Genomic DNA, 27,645 nt, shown 5'->3' on the forward strand with positions numbered 1-27,645 from the left:
ATAACAAATAGTACTGATAGAACATTCCCCAAGATGGATGTGGTAACATTCTGAAGGTGTCTGTTTTCATATCAAGTCTGTTAAATACTCTTGGACCCCTAAATAGAGATTAAACACAAGAGTGAGAATTTATCAAAAACTAGATCCATACAAGCCTACTTTTGGGTGATTCTCATGAAACCTGTCAAGACAAAAAAAAAAGTGAATTGTATTTTTGTAAGATTTTTTTTTTAAGAAAATGAAGCCTACATTTAGAACGATTAAGGTTTTTATTGCATTGTGACATTTTCAGGACACAGAATCACATTTTATCCCCCAGTTCTCATTACTGTAACATGTCTGGACATTTTACTTTCAATAGTCCCATTGTTTTCAGTGATGATTCTTATTACTGTACCCCTCCCCCCTCCAATTATTTTCTAAATTGGCAGTACCAAGGGAGTACTATGATGTGTGAATACTTTACAGTTATTGTTTATTTATTTATTGTCCACGATGCGATAATAAGAATATCATAATGACCATCTTTTCTCTCAATGTGGTAATGAGAATTGGGGGGTAAAATGTGTGTAATGGTCATGAAAACAATTTCAAATTGTAAAAAATCTTAAATGGACAAAAAAAATATACAAATACGCTTAATTTTCAATATGAAAATATAATTTCTAATTAGTTTCTTTTGCTTTTGGAGTCAAATAGGACCTGAACATATACTTGTCAGGTATCGTGAGAATCACCCTTTTACATTACATTTAAGAAAGAGACCACACCCTTTAAAAATATTGTGACATTTTTGTATTATTGGTGGCTGGCAAACATATTGATGATTACAGTGTTATTAATCTTTTTTTTTTTTACAGTCAATATAAATATAAACGTCTTTCAACTTCTGGATCCATTTAATCAAGAATGTGCGTCTTCCTGAGACATATTCAGCACTTAATAAATGACAGAATATTGCACAAGCTCTGTATAACAAAGATCCATGAAAATAATAAGCATCAGTCATTAGAAGTGCATTAAGACCTGTTTCAGCAGGTAAAAATAAGGTTTATGTGAATTATATAAGTAACATTCTGAGCAATAATACAAATTAAATGCATTCTCACATTCAGACAAACACCCACACATTCTAGGAAAGTCCTAAGCTGCTCTGGGACTCTGATGGAGAGTGCAAATGATTAACAGCTACATGAGCCTATGAGGCTGCTGATTGAAGCTGAGGTCACACACCAGGGAAAGATGGTCAGAGGGGTAATGGTAAGAAGGAAGCCGGTCCGGCCCAATCTGCTCTTCACTGGGTATCCTCAGCACAGTGTCCACATGGAACGCTCTTTCTGAGTACCAAATATAGTCCAACGTGGAGCAGCTCTCTCCACTGGGCCGAATCTTCCAGCTGGTGTAAGGCGGCTCTGTGGTCCCGTCCTCACTGAGACACTTGTAAGCACTGTCCAGCCGCAGTGGAGAAGTCATAAAGCGCCTATAGACTTCCTCGCTTGGCTCTGCATTAAAGTCCCCACATACCACCAATGGAATACCTTCTTCACTTTCCCCAACCCTAGTCCGATTATCCTCCTCCTGTCCCATCTCTGGGTAATACTGAGTGGTAATGTCGCGTAGTTGTTGGAGGAGATGAGCGCCCTGTGCACTTCGAAATGCCTCCCAGCCACTCCGGGCCTTCAGGTGCGTCACTGCCATACAAAAGACTTGACCTGTGAGCATGCAGCGAAGAGTCACCACAATGGCCACCTGGTTGGTCTTGAGCATCATGGCAGAGAGTCTGAGGTGGGTAGTATGGAGCAGCTGGAAGCGATGGCGGCTGAAGAACAGAGCGCAGCCGTCGGGGCCATTGTTGTTGTGAACGTCCAGGCAGGGGGAGCAAGGCTTGGGGCAGAAGCTGCTCTGGTAGCCCAAGCTGGCCAACACAGGCTGGAAGGTGTCAAAGTAGTGGTCTACCTCCTGCAGGCACAGCACATCTGGCCTGTAAGTAAGGATTTCTTCCAATATAAGATACTTCCTTTGTGACCAGTTTAACGCCTCCATTGGACAACGCACAAAACCGTCCTTACCCTCTCCCAAAGCTGCAGAAATACAAGAAATATTAACATTGTTTAAGTCACACTTTAAACAGCATGTGATAGTATTGCAGAAGCATTGCAGTGTCTTCTAAGATGTTAAAAGTGTCATGACATGCCTTTTTTTATCATTTTAATGTTCCTTGAAGTTCACTTATATTAGTAAAGTTTTTTGCACAAAAACAGTAATATATTTGTAAAACATGATCATTTATCACACTCATTCTGACCCTCTGTCAGAAATGCTCGGTTTTGGTGCTGCTTCTCCTTTAAAGACTTGATAGTAAACACCCACTGTTCTGATTGGCTCTCTGCTATTGACTGAGCTGCTCTCTTCTTACCATCTCACTGCTCACCGTTACTGGGCGGGGCTACAGAAGTGATATGGTAAAGTAGGCGTTGATGTGTTGTTGTGGAGGCGGTCAGATGCAAATGTCTACCACAGTGTGACATCAAAATGTGGAGGAAGTAGAGAACGAGTCGTTTTGGCAGCGTAGTGTCAACAAATGCTCTTTTTGCAGTGAGAAAGAAGTTTTGAGTTCTGAAACTTACAGTATGTTTTTATAGTACAGTAATCTCTCATATGTTCAAAGGTCAAGGAAAATTAGATTCCTCATATCATGACCCCTTTAAAACTTTTGCAGTTAAAGGTGAAGTGTGTAAAACATTTTTGTTGTTGTTGCTATTAACAGTTTTTATTGATTCCACACATAAATCATACAAACAAAACAAAATACGGAATCAATTATATACATTAAACCCCTCCCCCCAAACATTCCCCCACACCCGACACAAACAATCACTACAGTGGTCACCAACAATTAGAACATTAAAGTGTTGCTCTAGGGGGCTTACACACCTTTGCTTCACTATGATCAAGGACTGAATCCATCAATAGATTAAAGTCTCCTCCCAATATTATATCATGAGGGGTGCCAGCAGCTTGCAACATCCCTTCAAGATCTATAAAAAAGCCCTGATCATCAATATTAGGTGCATAAATATTAGCCAAAATCAGACTTTGCCCCTGAATTCCTGCTAAAACAATAATGATTCTTCCTAATTTATCTTTAATCTGTATGAGACATTTAAATTGTAGATGTTTACTTATCAATGTAATGACACCCCTGCTCTTACTTGAGCCAGCACTAAAAAAAACATGCTCACCCCATATCCTCCCAACTTTTTCAGCTTCCAGCAAGGAAAGATGCGTTTCCTGAAGAAACACTATATCATATTTCATACTTCGTTTAAGAAGAGAAATAACCTTCCTTCTTTTTATGGGGTGTCCCAACCCATTCACATTCCACGTGGAGAGAGACAATCCACTCATATTAAAATTTGACATTTGTGTGTCAAAAATAAAATTATAACGACCACATTCCAACATTAGAGCAACATATCAAACCCCGAACTTCCCCCAGAATCAAACAAACAGAAAAAAAGAAAAACGTGTGCATTAACCCTGCGCACGACAGCGCCAACCGGCTTCCATCCCTCTAAACTCAAACAGTCCATGTACATCTATGAGGATCCACGTGACAACTTTGCTGTCGGATTGCTCAAGTCCGGTGTTTCTATACAAATTCTGTGATACAGAATTACAAACAGAAAATATACTATAAAACAAATTCCAGCCAATAAGTGGAAAACACACACACACACACACACACACACACAAAAACAAGTTGATTGCCCCGAAGGTGTGTTCCTCCACAAAACAAACTCCAACCACTAGCAGAACTGGCACAAAAAAAAAAGAGGGGGGGGCCGTTCAGTTCCTCGGGCAGTCAAATGAATGTTCAGTGAGCCGGTCCATTCGGTCATTACATGAGTGCAACACATGCCCTAATCACTCCAATGTCCTGCAAGAAATATTCCACAAAACTAACTTTAGCCAACAGGAGGCATAAGCACGAAGAACGTGCAGATTCATCCACAACTGTTACGAAGAAATTATTCTACACAAAACAAACTCCAGCTGCTAGGCAGAACCAGCACAAAACTAAACGAAAAAGGCACTCAGTTTCCTCGGACAGTCGAGTGTATGTTCAGTGAGACAGGTCCACTAGGTGGCAACATGAAAATCATTAAATGGCTTACTCACTCCATTGACTTTATGAAGGTCAATGCTTGCTGTGGGCCTGTAAATTCTCTACATCCATCTTTAGTATCTATTCTCAGCTTGGCCAGAAACATCAGATCAAAAGTGATCTTCCATTGATGTAAGAGTTTCTTGCATTTCTTGAATCGATCACGTTTCTCTCTTGTCGAATTCGCAAAGTCTGGGAACAAGAAAATGCTGTGGTTCTTCCAAGAAAGTCTTCCTTTACTCCTCGCCTTGAGAAACACAAGATCTTTATCCGATGATCTCAGAAATTTGGCCAGAATTGATCGGGGCCTGTCTCCCTCCATGGATCTCCTAGCTGGGATCCTGTGAGCTCACTCGATTTCCAGCTTATGGCCTGTTATTTCGAGCAGACTCGGGAAGAGCTTGTCTAGGAATTTCACCATATCTCTGCCATCTTCATGCTCAGGAATTCCAACAATTCAGACACTGTTTCAATGACTATGATTCTCCAAATCCTCCAGTTTTTCCCAGACGCACTGCAAATCTGTCTTGGTCGCTAGCAGGTTAGCAGCTAAATTCCATCTCTCGACGTCCGACAATCTTGTAACCAACTCGAATTTCACCTCCATGGAAGTGATCGATCGACGTATTACAGCAAGATCCTCCAAGTCTGCAACAACCTTCATCAGCATTGCCGACACATTCATTAATTCACGCCAGATTTCTTTCAGTCCACCGTCCGAATTAAGTCCGGGCTTCCGGCCTACCGCTGAGGGGAATCAGCCCTGAGCACGTAAGTGTCTTTTAATATCTCCAGAGCCAGAGGATTTTGAATTCCTTTACATATTGTCTTCCCAAAACATTTAAGGATCAGGGAGTATCGAATCTCACAGGTTTGTGACACAAATATTATTAAAACTAGCAAAGTGCGCAGAGCTCGCCGTTCACACGTCCGACCCTCGCATGGTGTCCATGAGACTCTCCGAAGTGTGTACTTTAAAATACTTTCTCCTATCCCAGTTTAATGTGCAGTCATGGTGGCATGGTTTGTTTGAGTGGTCGAACATGTCAACTTTTTGCTCAGCTAATGGTATTCGATTTCAAGAAATATTCCAGGTTCAATACAAGTTAAGCTCGCAGCATTTGTTGCATAATGTTGATTATCATAATAACTGAAATGTTGATTATAATAATAATTTTCTTTGAAAAAGCAAAAATCAAGATTAGTCAAGTCATTTTTATTTGTACAGTGTGGCACTTACGGTGGAAGTGAATAGGGCCAATCGGTAAATGAAAAACGATGGAAATGTAAAAAAATATTTTATTTTAAAAGGTGCTATCAGTATTTTTTTACTTTGTTAAAAAAGTTGTACACCTAAAGAAAAGAATAGTTATTTTGAAACAAATGTATACAATCATGAGCACTCACAAGTTGAAGACTCAGTAACCTTGTAAAAGCTGTTTTATTCTACACGTAGAGGGTCCCCTCATGGGGGCGGCCATATTAGGATCACATGACTAGCCAAATACTACTCACTTAATCACAGTAACCGCTCTATTATTAGACACTTTCATTCACAGATTGAATTAATCATGCCTGACTGTGAACAATGAATTTTTACAATGGCATCAGAAACTGAAAAGTATAGCATTTAAATGATGCTATGTCCAGGCCCCTAGGTGTCAGTGTAAGTTCAATACAAAAAATTACTGAGTGAAATTTGATTAAAATATAAAAACAATACATTAGAATTTTATAGTAAAATATTCATATACAGTATATACAAATATATAAGTATTCATTCACAGTGTATCTTGAAAGTGGGCCGTCACTGTAGGGCTCTTTTGCCGTGGTTTGTTTGCTGAAATTCTCTGATTGGTGTATTATTCTTTTGAGAATTTATGGGTAGTATAGTTCTGCTATTAAACATGATTTTTTTAAATTAAGTTGAATTAGCACAGACTAATGACTTCAATGCAGCATATACCATCGATCAACAACCTTTGCACACATGGTAGGTCTGTTTTTAAACGTATATGAGTTATCATTTAAAATAAATTTTTCTATGGAGAAAATCAATGGGATTTTTACTTCTGAAACCCAATTGTTGTGCTCTATGGCAGGCAAGACACACGGTGGATGGAGTTTTTGGGAAACATAATTATCAGCTGCAATTACTTTTGATGCCTCTAGCGGCACAGAAATTACACACTTAACCTTTGAATTAACTGAACACTGTAAAAAGAACAGGCTACAACATTATTCTTAAAAACCAGAAAGACCAAATTCATTACATAAGCAGATGGATCTGTACCTTGTGCTAAGATGTTCCATTGCATAATGCGGATGGGTGAGTTCTGTAGTGAGCTGTCTCTGGTCCTGATAAAGTCTCGGTGCAGTCGAGGTGGGCGATTTCTCAAAACCTCCTCGCATTCACGCAAGAGTGCGTCCGGGTCGACCGGCTCATACTCATAGTCCTCAGGATCAACATGTGGGTCTGCCAGTGGAGCACTGCTCAGAGTCTGCGTCAGAGTACTGAAGAGTCTACTACTGCTGCTACTGCCCATCTGACACACTGCTGAGACAATACACACACAGATGTAAATAACACATTATACACACTGGCATAGTTCTAGAGCAGTTAGCAGAACACATTCCAGATTCACAGTGACTCAAGATTGTTTTCATTGACATATGACTGTAGTGTGCTGAAATGATGGCATTTCTCTGTACAGTGTAGGCAGGAAATAGGTTGTTGATAAATAACATTTCCATGAACTTTTTCATGGAGTCAAGTTTTTCCATCACTTTTAATTAACTTTAGTTTAAATAGTCTTTCAGTGTGATAAATTAATTTTCACAAGTTACATGTAGTCTCTTTTATGAGTGAGGTCATAAAAATAAGCTAATTTAACATCTCATTTGACCTGTACATATTTAAGTCCTTTTTTACTATAAATTCTCCTCCCTGCCCAGTAGGTGGCGATATGCATGAAGAATGTGAATCGCCAAAAACAAATGAAGAATGTGAAAGTGAAGACTGATAGTAAAAAAAGGACTTAAATATTGATCTGTTTCTGACGCACTTCTATCATATCGCTTCTGAAAATATGGATTAAACCACTGGTGTAATATAGATTACTTTTATGCTGCCTTTATGTGCATTTTGAGCTTAACATTTTTGGTACCCATTCATTTGCATTGTATAGACCTACAGAGCTGAAATATTCTTATAAAAATCTTCACTTGTGTTCTGCAGAAGAAAGTCATATACATCTAGGATGGCATGAGGGTGAGTAAATGATGTGAAATGATTCATTTTTGAAGTTGTCAACTTAGGAGGGAAAGTTGTTTAAACAGAGCATAAAGTTAAATTGTTAAATGAGCTTGATATCTTTTTAAGGAAACTTAAAAGACTTCCTTAGTTCATTCAACTTCACTATAATTAAATTAGAAAGTTCAATTACAGAATAAGTAATTGCATCAAGAATTAGAAAAAAAAAAAAATGCCGTTTAGAGTAGTTGTAGATAAAGTACTGCATGTTACACTGTAGGACATTTAATGTCAGCTACCCAAAATAGAAAGTACATGAAAGAAGACACGGCACAAGTTTCTCCAAACAAATCGCAGCACATGGACATTTAAAAAGTAAGACAACAGTACACTGTGTATGACAATATCAACAGTAGTATGACAGTCCACGGTAAGTCTTTAAAGCACATATAAATGAAGCACCCAGTCTGTTCTTGATCACAAATTGTTTTGCTAATGCCTGTGTGTAAAGTTTCTTTCAATATGTCTTACCACAACAGAATAAGCACACTTAATGCACCAAATGACAATGAGAGCAGATATGAAAACAAATGGATCATTCTTTCAATTCAGTTTAAATAAGAGGGGCTCAATTGTCCTTTCCCTGCAGCATCATATCTCTAGTATTTCTTCCTTCAGGCCGGTGATATGCGCACTAGATGGTATGTTTGACAGAGAAATATCTGATGACCTCAAATGCCTCAGAATCTGTCTGTGCTTGTTTTCAGTCTGTAGAAGAGGACCAACCAGATACGAATCACCTATGAACAGGCCTGTATGTGTGTGTTTGCTGCCTTATGTACTTTAAAGACAGGATATAATTAACACAGTCTGAAAACCACCCAAACAACGGCGTAGGATGCTAGTTAAATCTCTAAATTATTAATCACGTTAATGAACAATGGTTTAACCACTGCCACGGAAACAACTGTCTGGCATCTGTCATGCAAAGACACTCACTGTCACTTTTGGAACAAATAGAGTTTCTCCCCTTTTCTCCCCAATTTCCTCGTGGTGGCGTAGTGACTCGCCTCAATCTGGGTAGCGGAGGACGAATCTCAGTTGCCTCCGCGTCTGAACCCGTGCATCTTATCAAATGGCTTGTTGAGCATGTTACCGCGGAGACCTAGCGCATGTGGAGGCCCACGCTATTCTCCGCGGAATCACATTATAGCAACAACTAGGAGGTTACCCCATGTGACTCTTCCCTCACTAGCAACTGGGCCAATTTGGTTGCTTAGCAGACCTGGCTGGAACAAATAGTGTTCTTAAAATATGTTTGTTACACATTTAAGATTTCTCACCTTGTTTTTTTTGTTTTGTTTTTTTTTTAAAGACTCTAGATCTCTAGACACATTCACTGTAGAAGAATGTAAAACAATGACTATTCAGGGTCTATGGCCAATACAGCCACTTTCTAAAACATCTAGTTCTTATCTCTCATTCAATTAATTCATATATTGGCGCTTTAGAATACTTGATTCCGATTGGTCAATCGCTGCACTCTGTGGTCACATTTTTTTTATGTAATCACCGCTAAACTGTATATTTGACCTTTTCACTAGCAATCAATCTCCTACGCTGTGTTTCTCGATTCACTCTGCATTCTCTTCTTAATAATTAATATTTAATGTCCACTTATTCACTTATTTGGTAAGTAGCCATGCAAAAAGCAGGATAATGTCCAGCCAGCCGCTCAATATTGCAAATTATACACCTCAACACGAAGTGGAGAGGTCTTGTATCATCCTGAAGGGGTTTATTTGACCATGGCCAACCTACGCAAAATAAACCTCCCTTACATATTCGCATATTTCTTTAAAAATACCTCTTAATATCTCCTTTTGCAGTGAATGTCTGTTTGTCAGATGCAGAAATATGACACTATCCAGAACTAATCCAGTGGTGATCCAGTGTCCGGTCAGAGAGTTAGTGTACGGCATTAGTCGACAGAGACAGAGAATGCTAGCTTCCACCCATTCAGCTGACATGTGCGAAGATTCTGGGGCTGCGGATGTGACAGCGTGTGTCTGTCTGTGTGTGTGTGTGTGTTCCTATATAAAGGGGTTCCTGAATGAACCAGTGTATCTGAACAATGACTCGTTTAAAATCACGAGAGGGATCCGATGCATGCCTCTGCACACATACAGTACACTGAAACGCACATGGATGAAGAGAACAGTTCAGCCCATAATTAAATCCATGGATTGAGGACAGTGTGCTTCATTAGTCTGGAATGTAATTCAATAAACTCATTTGTTACTAATATTTCTAATGTCTCTCATAAAAATGTAGACATACAGAATAGAATTAGCAAGAGTTATAAGCAAGAGAGGAGAAGATAATAACTCCTTTATACACTTATTGGAAATGTATTACATGTTGCTGAGCTCATTTAACATCTCATTTGACCTGTTATGTAAGCATAGAGTTTATATTTGCCTATCCTGCATAGTGACTTGCATGTTTGTGGTACTTTGTTCTTCCCGAGTAAGCCTTTGCTGATGTGGTGATGTAACATTAGGCTTGTTAAAATTAGTGACCAAATAAAAGGATATTTTCCCTTTAACATACCAATTGGATTCTCTTACAATGGCATTAGCAATAAAGATGAAGCACACCATCTATAACCTAAAAATAATCCCTAAGTGACATTTAGTGAGACCCTACAACCACCATAGATTATGCAACGACGTGAGGTATATCAGTACACTGTAAAAGAAATCTTGTTGTTTCAACTTAAAAAAGTGTTTGTACTGCCTTAAAACTTTTAAGTTGTGTCAACTTAAGAGGGAAAGTTGTTTAAAGAGAACATAAAGTTGAATTAAATCAATACAACTTGTTAATTGAGCTTAATATATTTTTAAGTAAACTTGACTTTCTTAGTTCATTCAACTTAGTCAGTTCAAACTGAATATAGTAGTCCATTTATATTATAATTTAATATTACTGATTACCATAGAAGTAGATACAGCTTTACCACTGCCAGAGGTTAAAATTAAACTGCCATTTGATGGTAAATGTCCAGATGATAATCAGAAAACAACAACTGTAGATTCTTCAATCATGTTCAGACTTCATGTTGTCCACAAGACACACATGATCCTCAACACTTTACACACAAATCACACTGATGGTGACAATCATCAAACACATCATTTGGTAAAAAGATTAGCATTGAATTATTGCTACATGATAAATAACTGAAAGTGACAATAAATAAAACAACCAAGAGCATAAATAAAAGCAGCAAACAGTACAAAATTAAAAGAGAGAAGTTATCACAACTTCAGCCAACAAAAATTTGGATAATTGAGTTCTCAACAAGATAAATCCAGGGCAGTTATTCTAACTCCACCTTTTAAGTTATGATAACTAAAAGGCAAAATGATTTTTTACAGTTTTTTTCAATGACTGTTTCTTAAAGTTTGACCTTTGCCCCCAAACATTGATATTTGTTTACATCATTGCCTTGCTTCATGGTACAGACTCACGATTTTTCAATGGTACTTATAGTGCCTCCAAAAAAAATCAGAAGAAATTTAAATTAATCAAATTATTAGTCCAGTCCTGCACTGTTACTATCTCACCTGTAACTGGAGCAGCTCTTATTTGCTTATTCAGTCAATATTATGTAACATCACGGTTCTCTGCCCTTGTCCTAAGAAATCCAGGTCAAGTTCCTTACACAAGAGCAGTCCTGCAGGGGCTTCAGATGGAGCTGGAACCAGAGTATTCTCCATCAGGGCACAATGCTGTGACTGTTCTTATGGTTAAAAAAAACTTTTGGTTAAAAGACCATGTGTTTGTAGATGATTTCACGCACCTACGTTCACAATATGTCTTTAAAATGTGATGTTGCAAGCTCCACAAATCACAAAGAATAGGTTCGATCACTAATTCAATTCAAGAACATATCTAATTCAAGGTACCTAGTATGGAACAATGCCTCTTCAGTATGGGGTTCCAACCACTAGGGGTCTTTTTACACGGCTGGATTTTTTGATGACCTTTATCCTGATATCAAATTACCTTGAAAGAGCACTGGGTTGAGAATAGATCCTAGTACAGCACACCAAACTCAACAAACAAACAAAACTCACAGGTAGTAAATGATCTAGAACATGCCTATCTTTACATTTTTTTTTTTTTTTTTAGATAAAGACCTAAAGAATAACAATCTAAAGCATGTCAAAGCACAGTGAAAGATCAAGAGTCCAAAGCACTTTAATATTGAACAAATGCATCTGGAATAAAGAACAAAATTAATTTCTGCATAATAAACATAATTTACGATTATTTTAACTAATCTGTTATTTATATATTTATTTAATTTAAACTTGGCAGTAGTTATTGTTAACTTTTGTATGACAAATTGCTATGTTCCTCATTTGTAAGTTGCTTTGGATAAAAGGGTCTGCTAAATGACTAAGGGCTTTATTTTCATGAGTGCGCAAAGCACAGCCCTATGCGCAACTACTGTGCACTGAATCTTATCTAATTTTTGTGAAAGCGCTAATTCTAAGTGCTATTTTTATGCCAGCACAAAGCGCAAGTGGCCATGGGTGGGAGTGTTTGCACTATCTGTGGGTGTATTGTATGTTTATAAAGTGGCACAAGGCGTAATTTGTTATTTTCGTGAGAAATAGGTCATTGCGCTAAGACGTTTCAAAGGCACATCTGTTTTCAGTGCAAAGTCTAAACTTAGGTCCTGCATTTGCAGTTTAGAGATTCCACCAGCAGGTGGTAATAACGTTCATGTCCAAACTCTGAAAATATAGTGAAATATCAAATTCTGTCCCTGGCAATCACTGTTGTAGGCGTTTTATGAAACAAAACTTTATAGGTCATGGTTTATTGTTCAATTATTGTTATTATGTTTATATTTCCAATTGTATTTATATCATTTGTACTGGTATTTTCCCACCTGTTGTCGTCGAGTGATTTTTAAGTCACTGCAAAAGGGGGTTGTGGAAGAAGTTGGAGAGGGTAAAATGTTTGGATTTAAGGGAAGTGGTTATATTTTCTGACCACTTCATTATTTTAATCATATTTTTGTTTCACTTGAGTGTAATTTGAATTTAGAAATAAGTTTGGTTTCATTTTTTTCACGTTTCAATAAATTAATAAAATTTTTCAAAATCAAAATCGACCGGTAAAATTGAAGTGTGTGCCGATACAATCACTGTTAATACTAGCCATGATTTGTGTGTCAGTAGATGAAAATTATTAATAATACTTTCATTCTCTATAATTGAACAGAGCCTACATTCAAATCCTGAACCACATTTTCTATGCGTATAAAAGGAGTGTGTCACTGTCATAAATATTCCTGACATTCAACAAGGACAAGTTAATGCACAAAAGAATTTAAGTCAATTTTTCTATTCTTCTAATTCATCGCATACAAACCATTTACACTACTAACGTCTTATGAATGTGCCGTCTTTGTTTATATCACTAGTGCTTGACAGGGAAAGCACTATATAATAGGACGCAGACAGTGCCGGATAAGAACCTCCGAACTAAATTACACTTGATCCAGCATATATTAGTGCTTAGTGCGTGCAATTTCTCCAAGCCCACCTGCACCTAGACTTAGCCATACTTGCATGACAATACTAAAACTTCATGGACATGCCCATTGACTATGCGTGTATGACTTAACCAGTGTTGAGTAAATTACTCTAAAAAAAAGTAATTAATTACCAACTACTAATTACATCTTCCATGTAATTAGATTACTGTACTAATTACTCTGTCTAAAAAGTAACTGCATTACTTATTACTAATTACTTTCTAAAACCCTCATCAACCTCAACCAGATGAAAAATACAAGGATTGACATGAAACTATTCTTTTAATTCTTTCAAATAAATCATATAAAATCAAATAAATTATTCATGAACTGGAAAAGAATTTAAGGGGGCTGCATTAAATTAGAAAACATACATTTGCTGATTTTAAATTCACTATTGTTTTATATAGAATTGTTCTATAGTCTATACAGTATTTAACACAATTACATCAGAAGTAACTGTAATTAAATTATTGAAAAATTAAGAGTAATCCCTTACTTTACTTTTTTCACAAAAAAGTAATTTAATTACAGTAATGAATTACTTAGTAATGCATTACACCCAACACAGGACTTAAAGCATAGCGCTGCTTAGTTCTTAAAATAGGGCCCTAAATTAAAGTCTTTTTAGCAAGTCAATTCACTCATCGGCCATCTTTGGAATGTTCCAGGGCAGCTATTTTTCTATGTAAACAAGTGGCATGCAAGTGCAGCGTCTATCTACTTGAATGAGTAAAGTCTGATATCTCCAAAACGTGCTTCATTATCTCAGATTATGCTAAAACAAAACGCTATTTTGCCGGTTTGTATAGCTAATGCGCATACGCTTTCCCGAGTTGATTGACAAGTAATTTCTGGTTCTTAAAGCTGATTGGGTCTTTTACTGTTCTACATCTGCTGGGCATTCCAGTTTCTCCCTTTCATAAAGAAGTGGCCCTTCTCTGATAAATAAACTCTGCCTAAATGTAAACATGTTATGGGAAAGGACAGTGTTTCTATACCTCACTGGATGAATGACACTCTTCCACACCTACAGTCCATGAGTCATCTGTTATCAGCATGAGGCCAGACCGAGAATGTGATATGTTTACAAAAACATTATTTAAATTCAGACACGTGTCCTCTAAATCAATGTTTTTTTTCTGTAAGGCTAAGATGGCATAATCAATTCTCTCACCCACTGCACCACATGAAAAATGAAAAATGCACCGCATTGACTCATAGGCTGTCTCAAAACCAATGCTCATGGTAGAAATAAATGCTCAAAAAATGCTGTCATGGTAGACTGCTCACTAGGGGTTTTGAGACTCAATGGTTATGGACTAAATCATAATGAACTGTCTTATAAGTGCGCAAGAATATGGAGCTGTTCACACCGTTAAAAGGGCTAGATGCAGCGCAACAAATAGAACCGAATGCATGTGTCTCGAGACAAGTTTTAAAGGAATAGTTCACCCAAAAATGAAAATTTTCTTTCTTCATCAAAACAGAATTGAAGACTTTTAGGATTTCATTTCAGGCCTCCTGCTCTAAACAATGCAAGTGAATGTCCTCCATTTTTTTACGGTCCAAAATGCATATTTAGGGTGCATCAAAATAATCCACACGACTCCAGTCGACAAATAAAGTTCTTCTGAACGCAAACGATTGATTATTTTTAGAAACAAAACAATACTTATATACTTTTTGACTACAAATGTTTGCTTCCGTACATCTCTGTAACGTGCGCTCATGCTCGTTGGTAAGGTCACGTGGAGGAGGAGTCAGGAAGCGCGTCATTGTTTACAAGAGAAACTTGTGCTGTTCACAAACCAAAACAGTCCAAAACAATTTCAAAACAATATAAAATTTTCCCCCATATATAAAACCCCATTTCCAAATAATAATAATAATAATAATAATAATAATAATAATAATAAAAATGTAAACAACGACGCACTTCCTGACTCCTCTTCCACGTGACGCGTGACCTTACCAAGGAGCTTACGTCATCCCTCTCACGAGCACACATCACAGAGATGTACGGAAGTGAACATTTGTAGTTAAAAAGTATATAAGTATTGTTTTGTTTCTAAAAATAATCAATCGTTTGCGTTCAGAAGAACTTTATTTGTCGACTGGACTCATTTTGATGCACCCTAAATATGCATTTTGGACCGTCAAAAAATGGAGTACATACACTTGCATTGTTTAAAGGAGGAGGCCAGAAATGAAATCCTAAAAGTCTTCAACTCTGTTTTGATGAAGAAAGAAACTCAGATACATCTTGGATGGCCTGAGGGTGAGTAAATTATCAGCAAATTTTCATTTTTGGGTAAACTATTCCTTTAACAGTCCTTTTTAACCTGACACTATGTCTTAAGAACGCGGCGCTCCTGCGCGAGACGCTAAAAACATATCGAGACGCGGCGCAACTGTCAAACACGTCCATTTAGCGCATGCTTACATATAAATTAACTGAAAGACTGCGCGGACTGACGCAATAACGCGTTCGGTGTGAACAGCCCCTGGGTGAAATGTATTAATCATAAGTTACCTTGTAAAGAACCGAGCAGAACAGGTGATGAGTTTGACCTCGGCGGTGGAGGATGGTGAACACGGTTGTAGCGGCAGTGTCGTGAACTCTTAAGACTGCTTTCCTTTGGCATACCGGATTTCTTCGGATGTGTCCCCAGTGATGACAGACAGAGAGCGGTCAAGTCCCGGTGAAGCAGCGATGAACAGCGTCGGGCCGGAAACATTTTTTCCGACTCTTCGGCTGACGGTTACACGAACAGACTCAATGAAGCCAAACTATGGCTTCAAGTATGGCTAAGCCAGCAATAAGTTTACTAATCTATATATAAAAAAAGAGGAAAAAAGCTAATAAACCATTTAAAACACCCATCTGGCCATTATTTAACACACACTTCGTGTTCTTTCATTGTATGGAAAAAAAAATAAAAAAAGCCGGTAGACGTGTCATCATATTCCAGAAGGACACATAAGCAACCACTGAGTAGGGGAACCTAGCACACTGACTTTTCTAATAGTATTAAAATTACGTAACGTGTGAACATATTTTTTTTTATATGTAATATTATGGTTTGTATTGAAATGTAAAAATTTTAACAGATTCAAAGCATAGTGGTGAATAATTCGAAATAGCAACTTGTTGTGCGGGAATGACCTCTGCAGAGCAGTGAATGGTTTAGCCCGACTGTAGGGGCACAGCCTGTGCTTTTTATGAAGTACAGCGGCACAATGGGAGGAGTTTGGAGCTGATGCAACCAATCAGCGGAGAATGCGCTAAGACGTAAGGAAAACATATTGACGTCATCATCATTGACGTACATAACATAGCTGAAACGCACATTCCATATTTGTTACAGATATATTGACCGGCTTGTCATAGCAAAAAGTACATGGAATAAAGAAATGCTGCATGACACAAATATACTGACCCATAGGCCTAATGTCTTTACATAACCTTCGCTGATCACCTGAGTCACCTTACACAGAGTCAGAACTCTTCTGTTTATTTGAACAGTAGTTGCTTAAAAAGGAGAGTTTGACAAATCTCTGGAGATAAGCATGCTCCAAGGAGATAAGATCATACTAAACCTTTGAACCGGAATTGAATGCAAGACCACTGTAATGTTCTGTGTGCAATTGTTTCTCATACCCCCCCCCCAAAAAAACATTCCTTGTGTACGTGAGAACATCTGGCAATGAAGCTCATTCTGATCCTGAGTATTCAAATAACAGGTTAGTTTCATTACATGAATATGTAAATGAAAAAATCATAATAAACGAAAAATTTTAACAGAATGAAAATAGACTATTTTTTGTGATTAAAATTTTTATTGATTTTTTTCAAAGCAAACAAACAAACAATAAATATACAATAAAACAACATTAACTCCCAATACTACCCCTCCCCAATCAAGAACCCCACCCAACCCCAAACGAACATCCCAGTGGTCATACCTAAGTACACATGTATACAGAGAATAAAATAATAATAATAATAATGAATGAATAATAAAAAAAAATATATATATATATATATAATAAAAAAAAAAAAAAAAATATATATATATATACAGTGGTGTGAAAAAGTGTTTGCCCCCTTCCTGATTTCTTATTTTTTTGCATGTTTGTCACACTTAAATGTTTCAGATCATCAAACAAGTTTAAATATTAGTCAAAGATAACACAAGTAAACACAAAATGCAGTTTTTAAATGAAGGTTGTTATTATTAAGGGAAAACAAAATCCAAACCTACATGGCCCTGTGTGAAAAAGTGTTTGCCCCACCTGTTAAAACATAATTGTGGTTTATCACACCTGAGTTCAATTTCTCTAGCCACACCCAGGCCGGATTACTGCCACACCTGTTCTCAATCAAGAAATCACTTAAATAGGACCTGCCTGACAAAGTGAAGTAGACCAAAAGATCTTCAAAAGCTAGACATCATGCCGAGATCCAAAGAAATTCAGGAACAAATGAGAAAGAAAGTAATTGAGATCTATCAGTCTGGAAAAGGTTATAAAGCCATTTCTAAAGCTTTGGGACTCCAGAGAACCACAGTGAGAGCCATTATCCACAAATGGCGAAAACATGGAACAGTGGTGAACCTTCCCAGGAGTGGCCGGCCAACCAAAATTACCCCAAGAGCGCAGCGACGACTCATCCAAGAGGTCACAAAAGACCCCACAACAACATCCAAAGAACTGCAGGCCTCACTTGCCTCAGTTAAGGTCAGTGTTCATGACTCCACCATAAGAAAGAGACTGGGCAAAAATGGCCTGCATGGCAGAGTTCCAAGACGAAAACCACTGCTGAGCAAAAAGAACATTAAGGCTCGTCTCATTTTTGCCAGAAAACATCTTAATGATCCCCAAGACTTTTGGGAAAATACTCTGTGGACTGACGAGACAAAAGTTGAGCTTTTTGGAAGGTGTGTGTCCCATTACATCTGGCGTAAAAGTAACACCGCATTTCAGAAAAAGAACATCATACCAACAGTAAAATATGGTGGTGGTAGTGTGATGGTCTGGGGCTGTTTTGCTGCTTCAGGACCTGGAAAACTTGCTGTGATAAATGGAACCATGAATTCTGCTGTCTACCAAAAAATCCTGAAGGAGAATGTCCGGCCATCTGTTCGTGACCTCAAGCTGAAACGAACTTGGGTTCTGCAGCAGGACAATGATCCAAAACACACCAGCAAGTCCACCTCTGAATGGCTGAAGAAAAACAAAATGAAGACTTTGGAGTGGCCTAGTCAAAGTCCTGACCTGAATCCTATTGAGATGCTGTGGCATGACCTTAAAAAGGCAGTTCATGCTCGAAAACCCTCCAGTGTGGCTGAATTACAACAATTCTGCATAGATGAGTGGGCCAAAATTCCTCCACAGCGCTGTAAAAGACTCATTGCAAGTTATCGCAAACGCTTGATTGCAGTTGTTGCTGCTAAGTGTGGCCCAACCAGTTATTAGGTTTAGGGGGCAAACACTTTTTCACACAGGGCCATGTAGGTTTGGATTTTGTTTTCCCTTAATAATAACAACTTTCATTTAAAAACTGCATTTTGTGTTTACTTGTGTTATCTTTGACTAATATTTAAACTTGTTTGATGATCTGAAACATTTAAGTGTGACAAACATGCAAAAAAATAAGAAAACAGGAAGGGGGCAAACACTTTTTCACACCACTATATATATATTTATATATATATATATATAATGTGCGCGTGTGTGTGTGTGTGTGTGTGTATACACACATACACACCCATATACGTATATATGCATACATACATATACATACACATTTTCATACACATATATACATACACATATAATAAACATACAACTTTATATTCCTCTCTCCACAGACCTACTCCGAGAGCCCCCCAAAAACATAAAATATTTACCCCATTTCCCATTAAAAGAATCCCATATCCCCAGCCTTCTACATATTACCTCTTCGAAGGCTGCCACACTTCCCATGTCCTTGCACCACTCCCGAATTGAGGGTGCTCCCACCGACTTCCAACCCCTTAAAACAATCTGCCTGCCTATCATCACACTGGTGAGGACCCAATCTTTTATGTATTTATTGCCTACGTTGATGACCGCCCCATTACCCAAGACACAGAATCTGGGGCAAAACGAAATCTGAATGCCCAACACATCACATACAAAACTCTGTACCTTCAACCAAAATTCCTGAATCTCAGCGCACCACCAAAAAACATGGGCCATGTCTCCATCCTCCGTTTGGCAATGCCAGCAGGTGGGTGTGTCTTTAAGACCAAGCCTATACAGTCTAGAGGGGGTCCAATAGAATCTCTGTAGAATCTTGAATTGTATAAGTTGCACCCTTGCGTCTCTAGATGCAGTCTTGATGTTTTTTAGAATCCCAGCCTACACTCAATCCTCCAATAACAAATTAAAATCTTTCTCCCATAATCTCTTGATTGAGGTTAAAGCTCCGTCCCCCAGACTCCCCCATTAGTGCAACAATAAAACCCCGAACTTCCCCCCGAACAAAACAAACAGAAAAATGAAAAATGTGCACATTAACCCAGCACACGACAGTCAATCCCTCTAAACTCAAAAGGTCTATGTACGCCTACAAGAGCCCCCGCGACAACTTTGCCATCGGATTTCTCAAGTCCAGTGCCTCTGCACAAATTTTGAGAGGCAAAATTACATATCAGAAAATACTTTGTAAAACAGACCCCAGCCAACAGGCAGAATAAACACATTCATTCACAGAACTGTCTCGAAGGTGTGTTCCTCCACAAAACAACTTCCAGCTGATATAAAGCCGTTCAGTTTCCTCGGACAGACAGACAAGTGTTCAGTGAGCTGGCTATTATGAGTGCAGCAGATGATGTAATCATTCTAATGTACCTTAAAATATTCCACAAAAACAAACTCCAGCCATCAGGAGGCGCAAGCACAAAGAACGAACAGATTCATCCATAACTGTCCCATGTTATTCCACAAAACAAGCTCCAGCCGGTAGGTGGAACCAGCACAAAAAGAAACAAAATAGACATCCTGGTTCCTTGGATGATTAAGAGTCAAATTTACTCGGAGGCCGCGTAGAAAATAAAACACCATGACTTACTCAGTCCGTCAACTTTATAAAGGACAACCTTTATGTGAGCATGTAGATATTGTGCGGTAATCCATATTGTCCATTCTCAATCTGGCCGGGAATTTCAGAGTAAAAGTGATCTTCCGTCAATGCAAAAGTTTCTCAAAGGAATCATGCCACAAAACAAACTCCAGCCGCTAGGCAGAGCAATGCAAAAAGAAACAAAAATGGCGCCCAGCTGTCCTGTCAGTCCACTCACATAAGAAACACCCAATGATTTTACTCGCCGATAGTTTCTATGTAGGCCAGTGCCTTTTTGGAGCATAAAAATACTTCGCTGCCATCCTTGGTGTCTATTCTCATTTTGGCCGGAAACATCAGTGCAAAAGCGATCTTCTGTTGATGTAAGAGTTTCTTACATTCCTTGAACTGATCGCGTTTCTCTCTTGTCGAATTCGCAAAATCCGGGAACAAGAAAATATTGTTATTCTTCCAAGAAAGCTTTCCTTTGCTCCTCGCCTGGTGCAACACGTGATCTTTACCGGATGATCTCAGAAATTTGGCCAGAATTGATCGGGGCCTGTCTCCCTCAGCAGATCTGCGAGCCGGGACTCTGTGAGCTCGCTTGATTTCCAGTTTATGGCCTGTTATGTCGAGCAGACTCGGGAAGAGCTCGTCCAGGAATTTCACCATATCTCTGCCCTCTTCATGCTCAGGAATTCCAACAATTCGTATGTTGTTCCTTCGACTCTTACTTTTTAGATATTCCAGTTTTTCCAAAATGTGTTTTTGGATGCGGGCAGATTAGCAGATAATTCAGAAAATAGACTATTTTAAATAAAAAATTATTTTTTCTTTTCAATTTCGGGTTAAAATATGACCCTAACATTTTTTGTGAGATTAACCCCAATGGCCGATCACAATAAAAAAATATTATACACAAAACACATACAATTATTATTATTTTTTTTTAAACAACAACGTCTTTTACCAGGTCAACTTTAGCATATTCCTCTACAATGCGCATGTGCTCATCAGGGTCATACCCGTTCCAGTGGTCTCTCTTTGCATTATAATCCATTGAAAGCTGAATCTGTTGGTGCTCATCTGGGGCAATGCCTGTGCCTAAAAACTTCGCTCCAACTTTTCTGGGTCTCTGTGGATGGCAAACATTATATCACTATCCTATATTCTGCCGCCTCATTCTCTGACCCCTTACAGAGAGGACACTGAACAAATAATTGTGCATTAAAATCTTTACTTAGTCCAAGATTATACTGTTCCATAAGAACATTACTTACATATCATATAAAAAAAAATTAATAAGACCTAATCAACAAGCATTTTGTCATGAAATTTACCTCAGTGCAGTCCTTCTTCATATGTGTTATCATGCTGATTGATTTCTAGTTGAGAGGAAGGCAAATCAGTCTTTCAGACAGTTAATCACACTAACAATATATGTGTGTTTTGTGAGGAGGGGGTAACTTACCTCTTGTACACATCTTTTGAACCACTCCAATGGGTGTAAATTGTTTCTGTTTCTCTTCCTGAGGTCTCTGATGTTTGAGGGTGGGTCTCTTTGAGGGGTCAATGTACCACGGGATAGATGAGATGTACTGGGGAATTTGAGGGTTGATATACCTGGTCACAAAATATTTTTAATTAAGGTTGAGTGCTATTCATACTAGGCATGTGACGGTATTCGGTATATCATGGTAAATAACATGCAATGGCATTGTTGGTTGGAGATGGTTTCCATTTGTTTAAAACACGTGGGAGAAAAGCGGCAGCGAAACTGCTGTGGACAATCATTGTTTAATTCAGCAAGATAAAGGTAAGTTGTGACAGTTTTGCTCAATTTTCCAAACTGTTTTTGAGAGAGACAATTAGCTAAATGACAACTAAGACGACAATCAAAGTGAATTCTTGTTGCCATTTGTAGATAATGTGTAGCTTGCTTTCTAGTGGCCAGAGAGTAGTTCGCTAAAACTCTGCTAGCTACACAGTAATGTTTGCGTCTCGTAGCAACAACTAAAATACAGTTGGAATCAGATAATATTAAGTCCTGTAATTAAAAATGGAAATGTGGCACAATGATGATTTCAATATTAATTTCAAGTTGGAACATCACGCAATCGTACGGTGCCATACAGTGAGGGTGGATTTGCGGTTATAAATGTGTAGCTCGCGTCTAGCTATATATTAGCAAGTGGTTTGCTATCCAGAAAAAACATGCATACTATTGTGGTAGCTTAGTAGCTTGCTTGATAAAATTAGTCTAGCCTTACTTTAACATTAGCCTCAACAAAACAAGATCTATACTGATCTGTAATGATCAGTGGCCCTGTGGCATAGTGACCATTTAAATATTAAAGGAATAGTTCACCCAAAAATGAAAATTTGCTGATAATTTACTCACCCTCAGGCCATCCATGATGTATCTGAGTTTCTTTCTTCATCAAAACAGAATTTAAGTTTTGCAATAAACAATGCATGTGAATGTCCTCCATTTTTTGATGGTCCAAAATGCATATTTAGGGTGCATCAAAATGAGTCCAGTCGACAAATAAAGGTCTTCTGAACCCAAACGATTGATTATTTTTAGAAACAAAACAATACTTATATAATTTTTAACTACAAATGTTCGCTTCCGTACATCTCTGTGAGGTGTGCTCATGAGAGGGATGACGTAAGCTCGTTGGTAAGGTCACGCGTCACGTGTCTCACAATCCAATCTGACCAACAAAAAGGGGACTTATTAATACATAGTTTAGGGTTCAGCCATATGCTTGAGGCAACATTTAAATAAATGTCAGAATTAAACACTCTGGACACTTTTGTCCATATTGAGTGCAAATGCAAAATAATGGGGTGCAACTTAGCTTCTCCGGTTAGTTTGATAGAAAGGCTTTGTAATGGCGAAATAGGGGCAAGGACTTCTTATTCAATACGAAACCAGGGAGGGGCTCTCTCAGGTGGAAGCGACCAATGAGCCAAATGTCTAAGACCGAACGCATAATAATAAAACAAAATCTTGGGTAGGCCTAGCCCTCCTCTGTCAATTGGCCTATGTAACTTATTGAAATTTAACCTGGGGCGCTTACCATTCCAAATAAAGGACTTCGCTATGCTATCAAATTGCTTGAAATAAGAGAGGGGGACATCTACAGGGAGAGACTGTAGCAGGTAGTTGAATTTTGGAATACAATTCATTTTAATAACATTAACCTTCCCAATCATCGATAAATGTAATGAAGCCCACCTGTTGACATCGCTCGAAAACCTTTTTATTAAAGGGTCAAAATTAACTCTAACTAAATCAGACAAATTTGCTGGGAATAAAATCCCCAAATACTTAATGCCCTGTTTGGGCCACTGGAAGGTGCCTGGCTGGAAAGACGTTTCTGGGCAGTACGCTGTCAGCGCCAAAGCTTCGGGTTTAGACCAATTGACTTTGTATCCTGAGAACTTGGAAAAGGAATTAATAATTCTGTGGAGGCAAGGCATAGATCTAGTAGGTTCAGACACAAATAATAAAATATCATCTGCGTAAAGCAGAAGCTTATGTGCCACACCTCCCGCCACCACCCCTGGAAAATCACCATCCTTTCTTATCGCGGCTGCTAATGGTTCCAGGGCAAGACAGAACAATAATGGGGAAAGTGGGCAACCCTGTCGAGTGCCCCTGTTCAGAGTAAAATAATCTGAAATTAATCCATTTGTTTGTACTGCTGCTACAGGGTGTTTATAAAGTAACTTAATCCAACCAATAAATGTACTCCCGAACCCATACATTTCCAAAATCTTAAAAAGATAATTCCATTCTACCATATCAAACGCATTTTCGGCGTCAAGTGAGATGGCAGCGAACGGAGATTGTTCATTCGCCACTGACCACGTGATATTGATGAGACACATGATGTTATTAGAAGAGCTACGGCCCCGAATAAATCCCACCTGATCTATATGTATAAGAGATGTCATAACCTTACTTAATCGGTTAGCCAAAATTTTTGACAATATTTTTACATCTAGTTGGATCAGGGAAATTGGACGGTAACTTTTACACTTGCTTGGATCTTTGTCCTTTTTAAGAATCGGACTGATCCGGGCTTGTGTCATGGTTGGAGGAAGTTTTCCCTTCTTTAATGATTCAGTATAAACTTCTAACAAAAGTGGGGCCAGTTCTGTAGCATAGGATCTAAAAAATTCTGCGGCAAAACCATCTGGCCCCAGAGCCTTGCCAGTAGGTAGGGACTTAATTACCTCGTTAAGCTCCTCCAAGGTTATCTCAGAATCAAGAGACTTTTTTTGCTCAGTCGTCAGTTTAGGAATATCTAATGGTTCCACAAAGTTTCTAATATCTTCATCAGTAGATGAAGACGTGGAACTATAAAGATCAATATGGAATTCTTTAAAAGCATTATTAATATCAATGGCCGAGGTAAATATTTCACCACCAGCAGATTTCACTGAGGGAATAGTAGAAAAAAACTCTTTCTGCTTTATATATCTAGCCAAAAGCTTCCCTGCTTTGTCCCCCGACTCAAAGTATGACTGTCTTGCCCTGAATAACCAAAACTCCACTTTCCGTGACAAAATAGTATTATATCTATATTTCAATCGGGTCAATTCTCTGAGGCCATCAGCTGACATACGGTGCTTCAGATCTGCCTCTGCACTTTTAATATTTCCTTCCAACTCCACGAGTTCTTGTGCTTTGGATTTTTTGATGAATGAGGCATACTTTATGATCCGACCCCTAAGAACCGCTTTAAGTGCCTCCCAAGCTACGCTCACAGAGGATACTGAGGACCAGTTGGTCTCCATATAAACATTGATTTCAGTCTTTAACATTTGTTGGAAATCAGGATTTTGTAAAAGGGATACATTAAGGCACCAACTATATGATTTCTTTTTCTCTATATGTGGCATCACCACTAAACTCACCAGGGCATGATCCGAGACTAAAATGTTTCCAATTGAGCATTCAACAACAGATGAAATTAGGGATTTGGATATAAAAAAAAAAATCTATTCTAGAATAAATCTTATGGACTGATGGAAAAAATGTATAGTCCCTACCGGATGGGTTCAAAAGTCTCCAAATATCCGAAAGACCAAGATTTTTACACATCCTGTGAAGCGTCAATGTTACTCTAGGGGGCTTACACACTTTTGCTTCATTATGATCAAGGACTGAGTCCATCAAAAGATTAAAGTCTCCTCCCAAAATTATATCATGAGGGGTGCCAGCGACTTGCAACATCCCTTCAAGATCTATAAAAAAGCCTTGATCATCAACGTTAGGTGCGTAAATATTAGCCAAAATCAGACTTTGCCCTTGAATTTCAGCTAAAACAATAATTACTCTTCCTAATTTATCTTTAATCTGTTTGAGAAATTTGAATTGTAAATGTTTATTTATCAATATAATGACTCCCTTGCTCTTACTTGAGCCAACACTAAAGAAAACATGTCAACCCCATATCTTCCCAAATTTTTCAGCTTCCTGCGGGGAAAGATGTGTTTCTTGAAGAAACACTATATCATATTTCTTACATTTAAGAAAAGTAATAACCTTTCTTCTTTTTATGGGGTGCCCCAACCCATTCACATTCCATGTGGAGAGAGATAGTACACTCATATTAACATTTGACATATTGATATAATAGAAAAAATAAATTGTGTGTGAAAAACAAAATTATGAAGACCACATTCCCCATTAGTGAAATAATCAACCCCCGAACATCCCCCGGAACAAAACAAACAGAAAAAAGAAAAACATGCGCATTAACTCCACTCACGACAGCGCCAACCGGCGACAATCCCTCTAAACTCAAAAGGTCCATGAACACCCACGAGAGCCCCTGTGACAACTTTGCCATCGGATTGCTCAATTTTGCCTCACAAATTTGTGAGGCAAAATTACATAACAGAAAATACTTTGTGAAATAAACCCAGTTAATAGGAAGAATGAACACAAAAAATTTGTAGATTCATTCACAGAACTGTCTCAAGGATGTGATCTTCACAAAACAAATTCCAGCTGATATAAAACAATTCAGAATCCTCGGACAGACAAACAAATGTTCAGTGAGCCGGCTGTTATGAGTTCAGCGGATGACTTAATCATTCCAATGTCCCGTAAAAAAAAAAAAAAAAAAAAAAAAAAAAACTCAACAAAACAAACTACAGCCAGCAGGAGGAATAAGCACAAAGAACAAACAGATGAATCAACAGCTGTTCCAAAGGAATGTTATTCAATGGAACAAGCTCCAGCTGCTAGGCGGAACCAATAAAAAAAGAAACAAAACCGGCATCCCGGTTCCCTGGATGATCGAGTCAATTCACTCGGAGGCTGCATAAAAGTATATACCATGACTTACACAATCCGTCAGCTTTATAAAAGACATCCTTTGTGTGAGCATGTAGATATTTTGTGGTCATCCGTAGTGTCCACTCTCAAACTGGCCGGGAACTTCAATGCAAATGTAATCTTCCATCAATGCAAATGTTTTTTTAAGGAAAAGTGTTATTCACAAAACAAGCTCCAGCCGCACGGCGGAGCCAACGCAAAAAACCCAAAATTTCGCCCAGCTTCCTCAAGAGTTAGGTTCAGCGAGTCAGGCCCACTCACATGAGAAACATCCAATGGTTTACTCAGTCATTGATTCTATGAAAGACATTGCCAGATTCGGACATGTGAATACTTTGCGACCGTTTTTCGTTTCTATTCTCAGTTTGGCAGGAAACAGAGCAAATGAGATCTTTTTCTGATGTAAGAGTTTCTTACATTCCTTGAACCGATCGCGTTTCTCTCTTGTCGAACTCGCAAAGTCTGGGAACAAGAAAACATTATGGTTCTTCCAAGAAAGCTTCCCTTTGCTCCTCGCCTGTCGAAACACAAGATCTTTATCGGATGATCTCAGAAATTTGGCCAGAATCGATCTTGAAAATAGAAGCCGCAGGAATAACGTTCAAATTGTTGAAATTCCTGAGCATGAGGAGGGCAGAGATATGGTGAAATTCCTAGATGAGCTTTTTCCGAGTCTGCTCGACATAACAGGCCACAAGCTGGAAATCGAGCGAGCTCACAGAGTCCCAGCTCACAGATTTGCTGAGGGAGACAGGCCCCAATCGATTCTGGCCAGGAGCAAAGGGAAGCTTTCTTGGAAGAACCATAATATTTTCTTGTTACCGGACTTTGCGGGTTCGACAAGAGAGAAACGCTATCAGTTCAAGGAATGTAAGAAACTCTTACATCAGCGAAAGATCGCTTTTGCTCTGATATTTCCGGCCAAACTGAGAATAGAAACGAAGGTTGGCCGCAAAGTATTTACATGTTCCAATCAGGCAATGTCTTTTATTGAATCAATGGGTGAGTAAACCATTGAGTGTTTCTCATGTGAGTGGGTCGACTTGCTGTACTTACTCTGGCTTTTGAGGAAACTGGGCATCATTTTGGTTTCTTTTTTCTTTTTGTGTTAGCTCCTCCGAGCGGCTGGAGCCTG

At 38.4% G+C, this 27,645-nt stretch overlaps 1 protein-coding gene and 1 long non-coding RNA gene across 6 annotated transcripts; both read right to left on the minus strand.

The window, feature by feature from the left end:
• Positions 1 to 780: 780 nt before the first annotated feature.
• LOC127417760 (nocturnin-like) lies at positions 781 to 16,195 on the minus strand. Of its 5 annotated transcripts, none has more exons than XM_051657962.1 (4): positions 15,575 to 15,708; positions 11,051 to 11,181; positions 6,462 to 6,722; positions 781 to 2,081 (listed from the first exon to the last, which is right to left on the minus strand). In XM_051657962.1, exons 3-4 carry the CDS (start codon positions 6,712 to 6,714, stop codon positions 1,189 to 1,191), a joined length of 1,146 nt encoding a protein of 381 aa, XP_051513922.1. In that variant the 5' UTR covers positions 6,715 to 6,722; positions 11,051 to 11,181; positions 15,575 to 15,708; the 3' UTR covers positions 781 to 1,188. The 5 variants fall into 5 exon arrangements, with proteins under 5 accessions (XP_051513922.1, XP_051513924.1, XP_051513919.1 ...); XM_051657964.1 differs by having other exon boundaries at positions 6,462 to 6,725; XM_051657959.1 differs by lacking the exon at positions 11,051 to 11,181 and having other exon boundaries at positions 6,462 to 6,725; positions 15,575 to 16,195.
• Positions 16,196 to 18,754: 2,559 nt separating this feature from the next.
• On the minus strand, positions 18,755 to 22,485 carry LOC127417910 (uncharacterized). Its single transcript, XR_007893341.1, has 3 exons — positions 21,621 to 22,485; positions 21,490 to 21,534; positions 18,755 to 21,284 (listed from the first exon to the last, which is right to left on the minus strand). It is a non-coding gene; the product is annotated as an uncharacterized LOC127417910 (long non-coding RNA).
• Positions 22,486 to 27,645: the final 5,160 nt, after the last annotated feature.

This window comes from Myxocyprinus asiaticus, chromosome 27, assembly GCF_019703515.2.
Source record: "Myxocyprinus asiaticus isolate MX2 ecotype Aquarium Trade chromosome 27, UBuf_Myxa_2, whole genome shotgun sequence".
In the NCBI taxonomy this organism is placed as follows: Eukaryota; Metazoa; Chordata; class Actinopteri; order Cypriniformes; family Catostomidae; genus Myxocyprinus; species Myxocyprinus asiaticus.

Bases quoted from the DNA above. Each gene is read 5' to 3' on its own strand.
- LOC127417760 (XM_051657959.1), bottom strand. From the start codon at position 15,779: ATGTTTCCGGCCCGACGCTGTTCATCGCTGCTTCACCGGGACTTGACC. The intron at 6,726-15,574 runs GTAACTTATGAT...GTATTGTCTCAG, and splicing joins TCTGCTCGGTTCTTTACAAG to CAGTGTGTCAGATGGGCAGT. The intron at 2,082-6,461 runs GTACAGATCCAT...GTATTTCTGCAG, and splicing joins ATGGAACATCTTAGCACAAG to CTTTGGGAGAGGGTAAGGAC.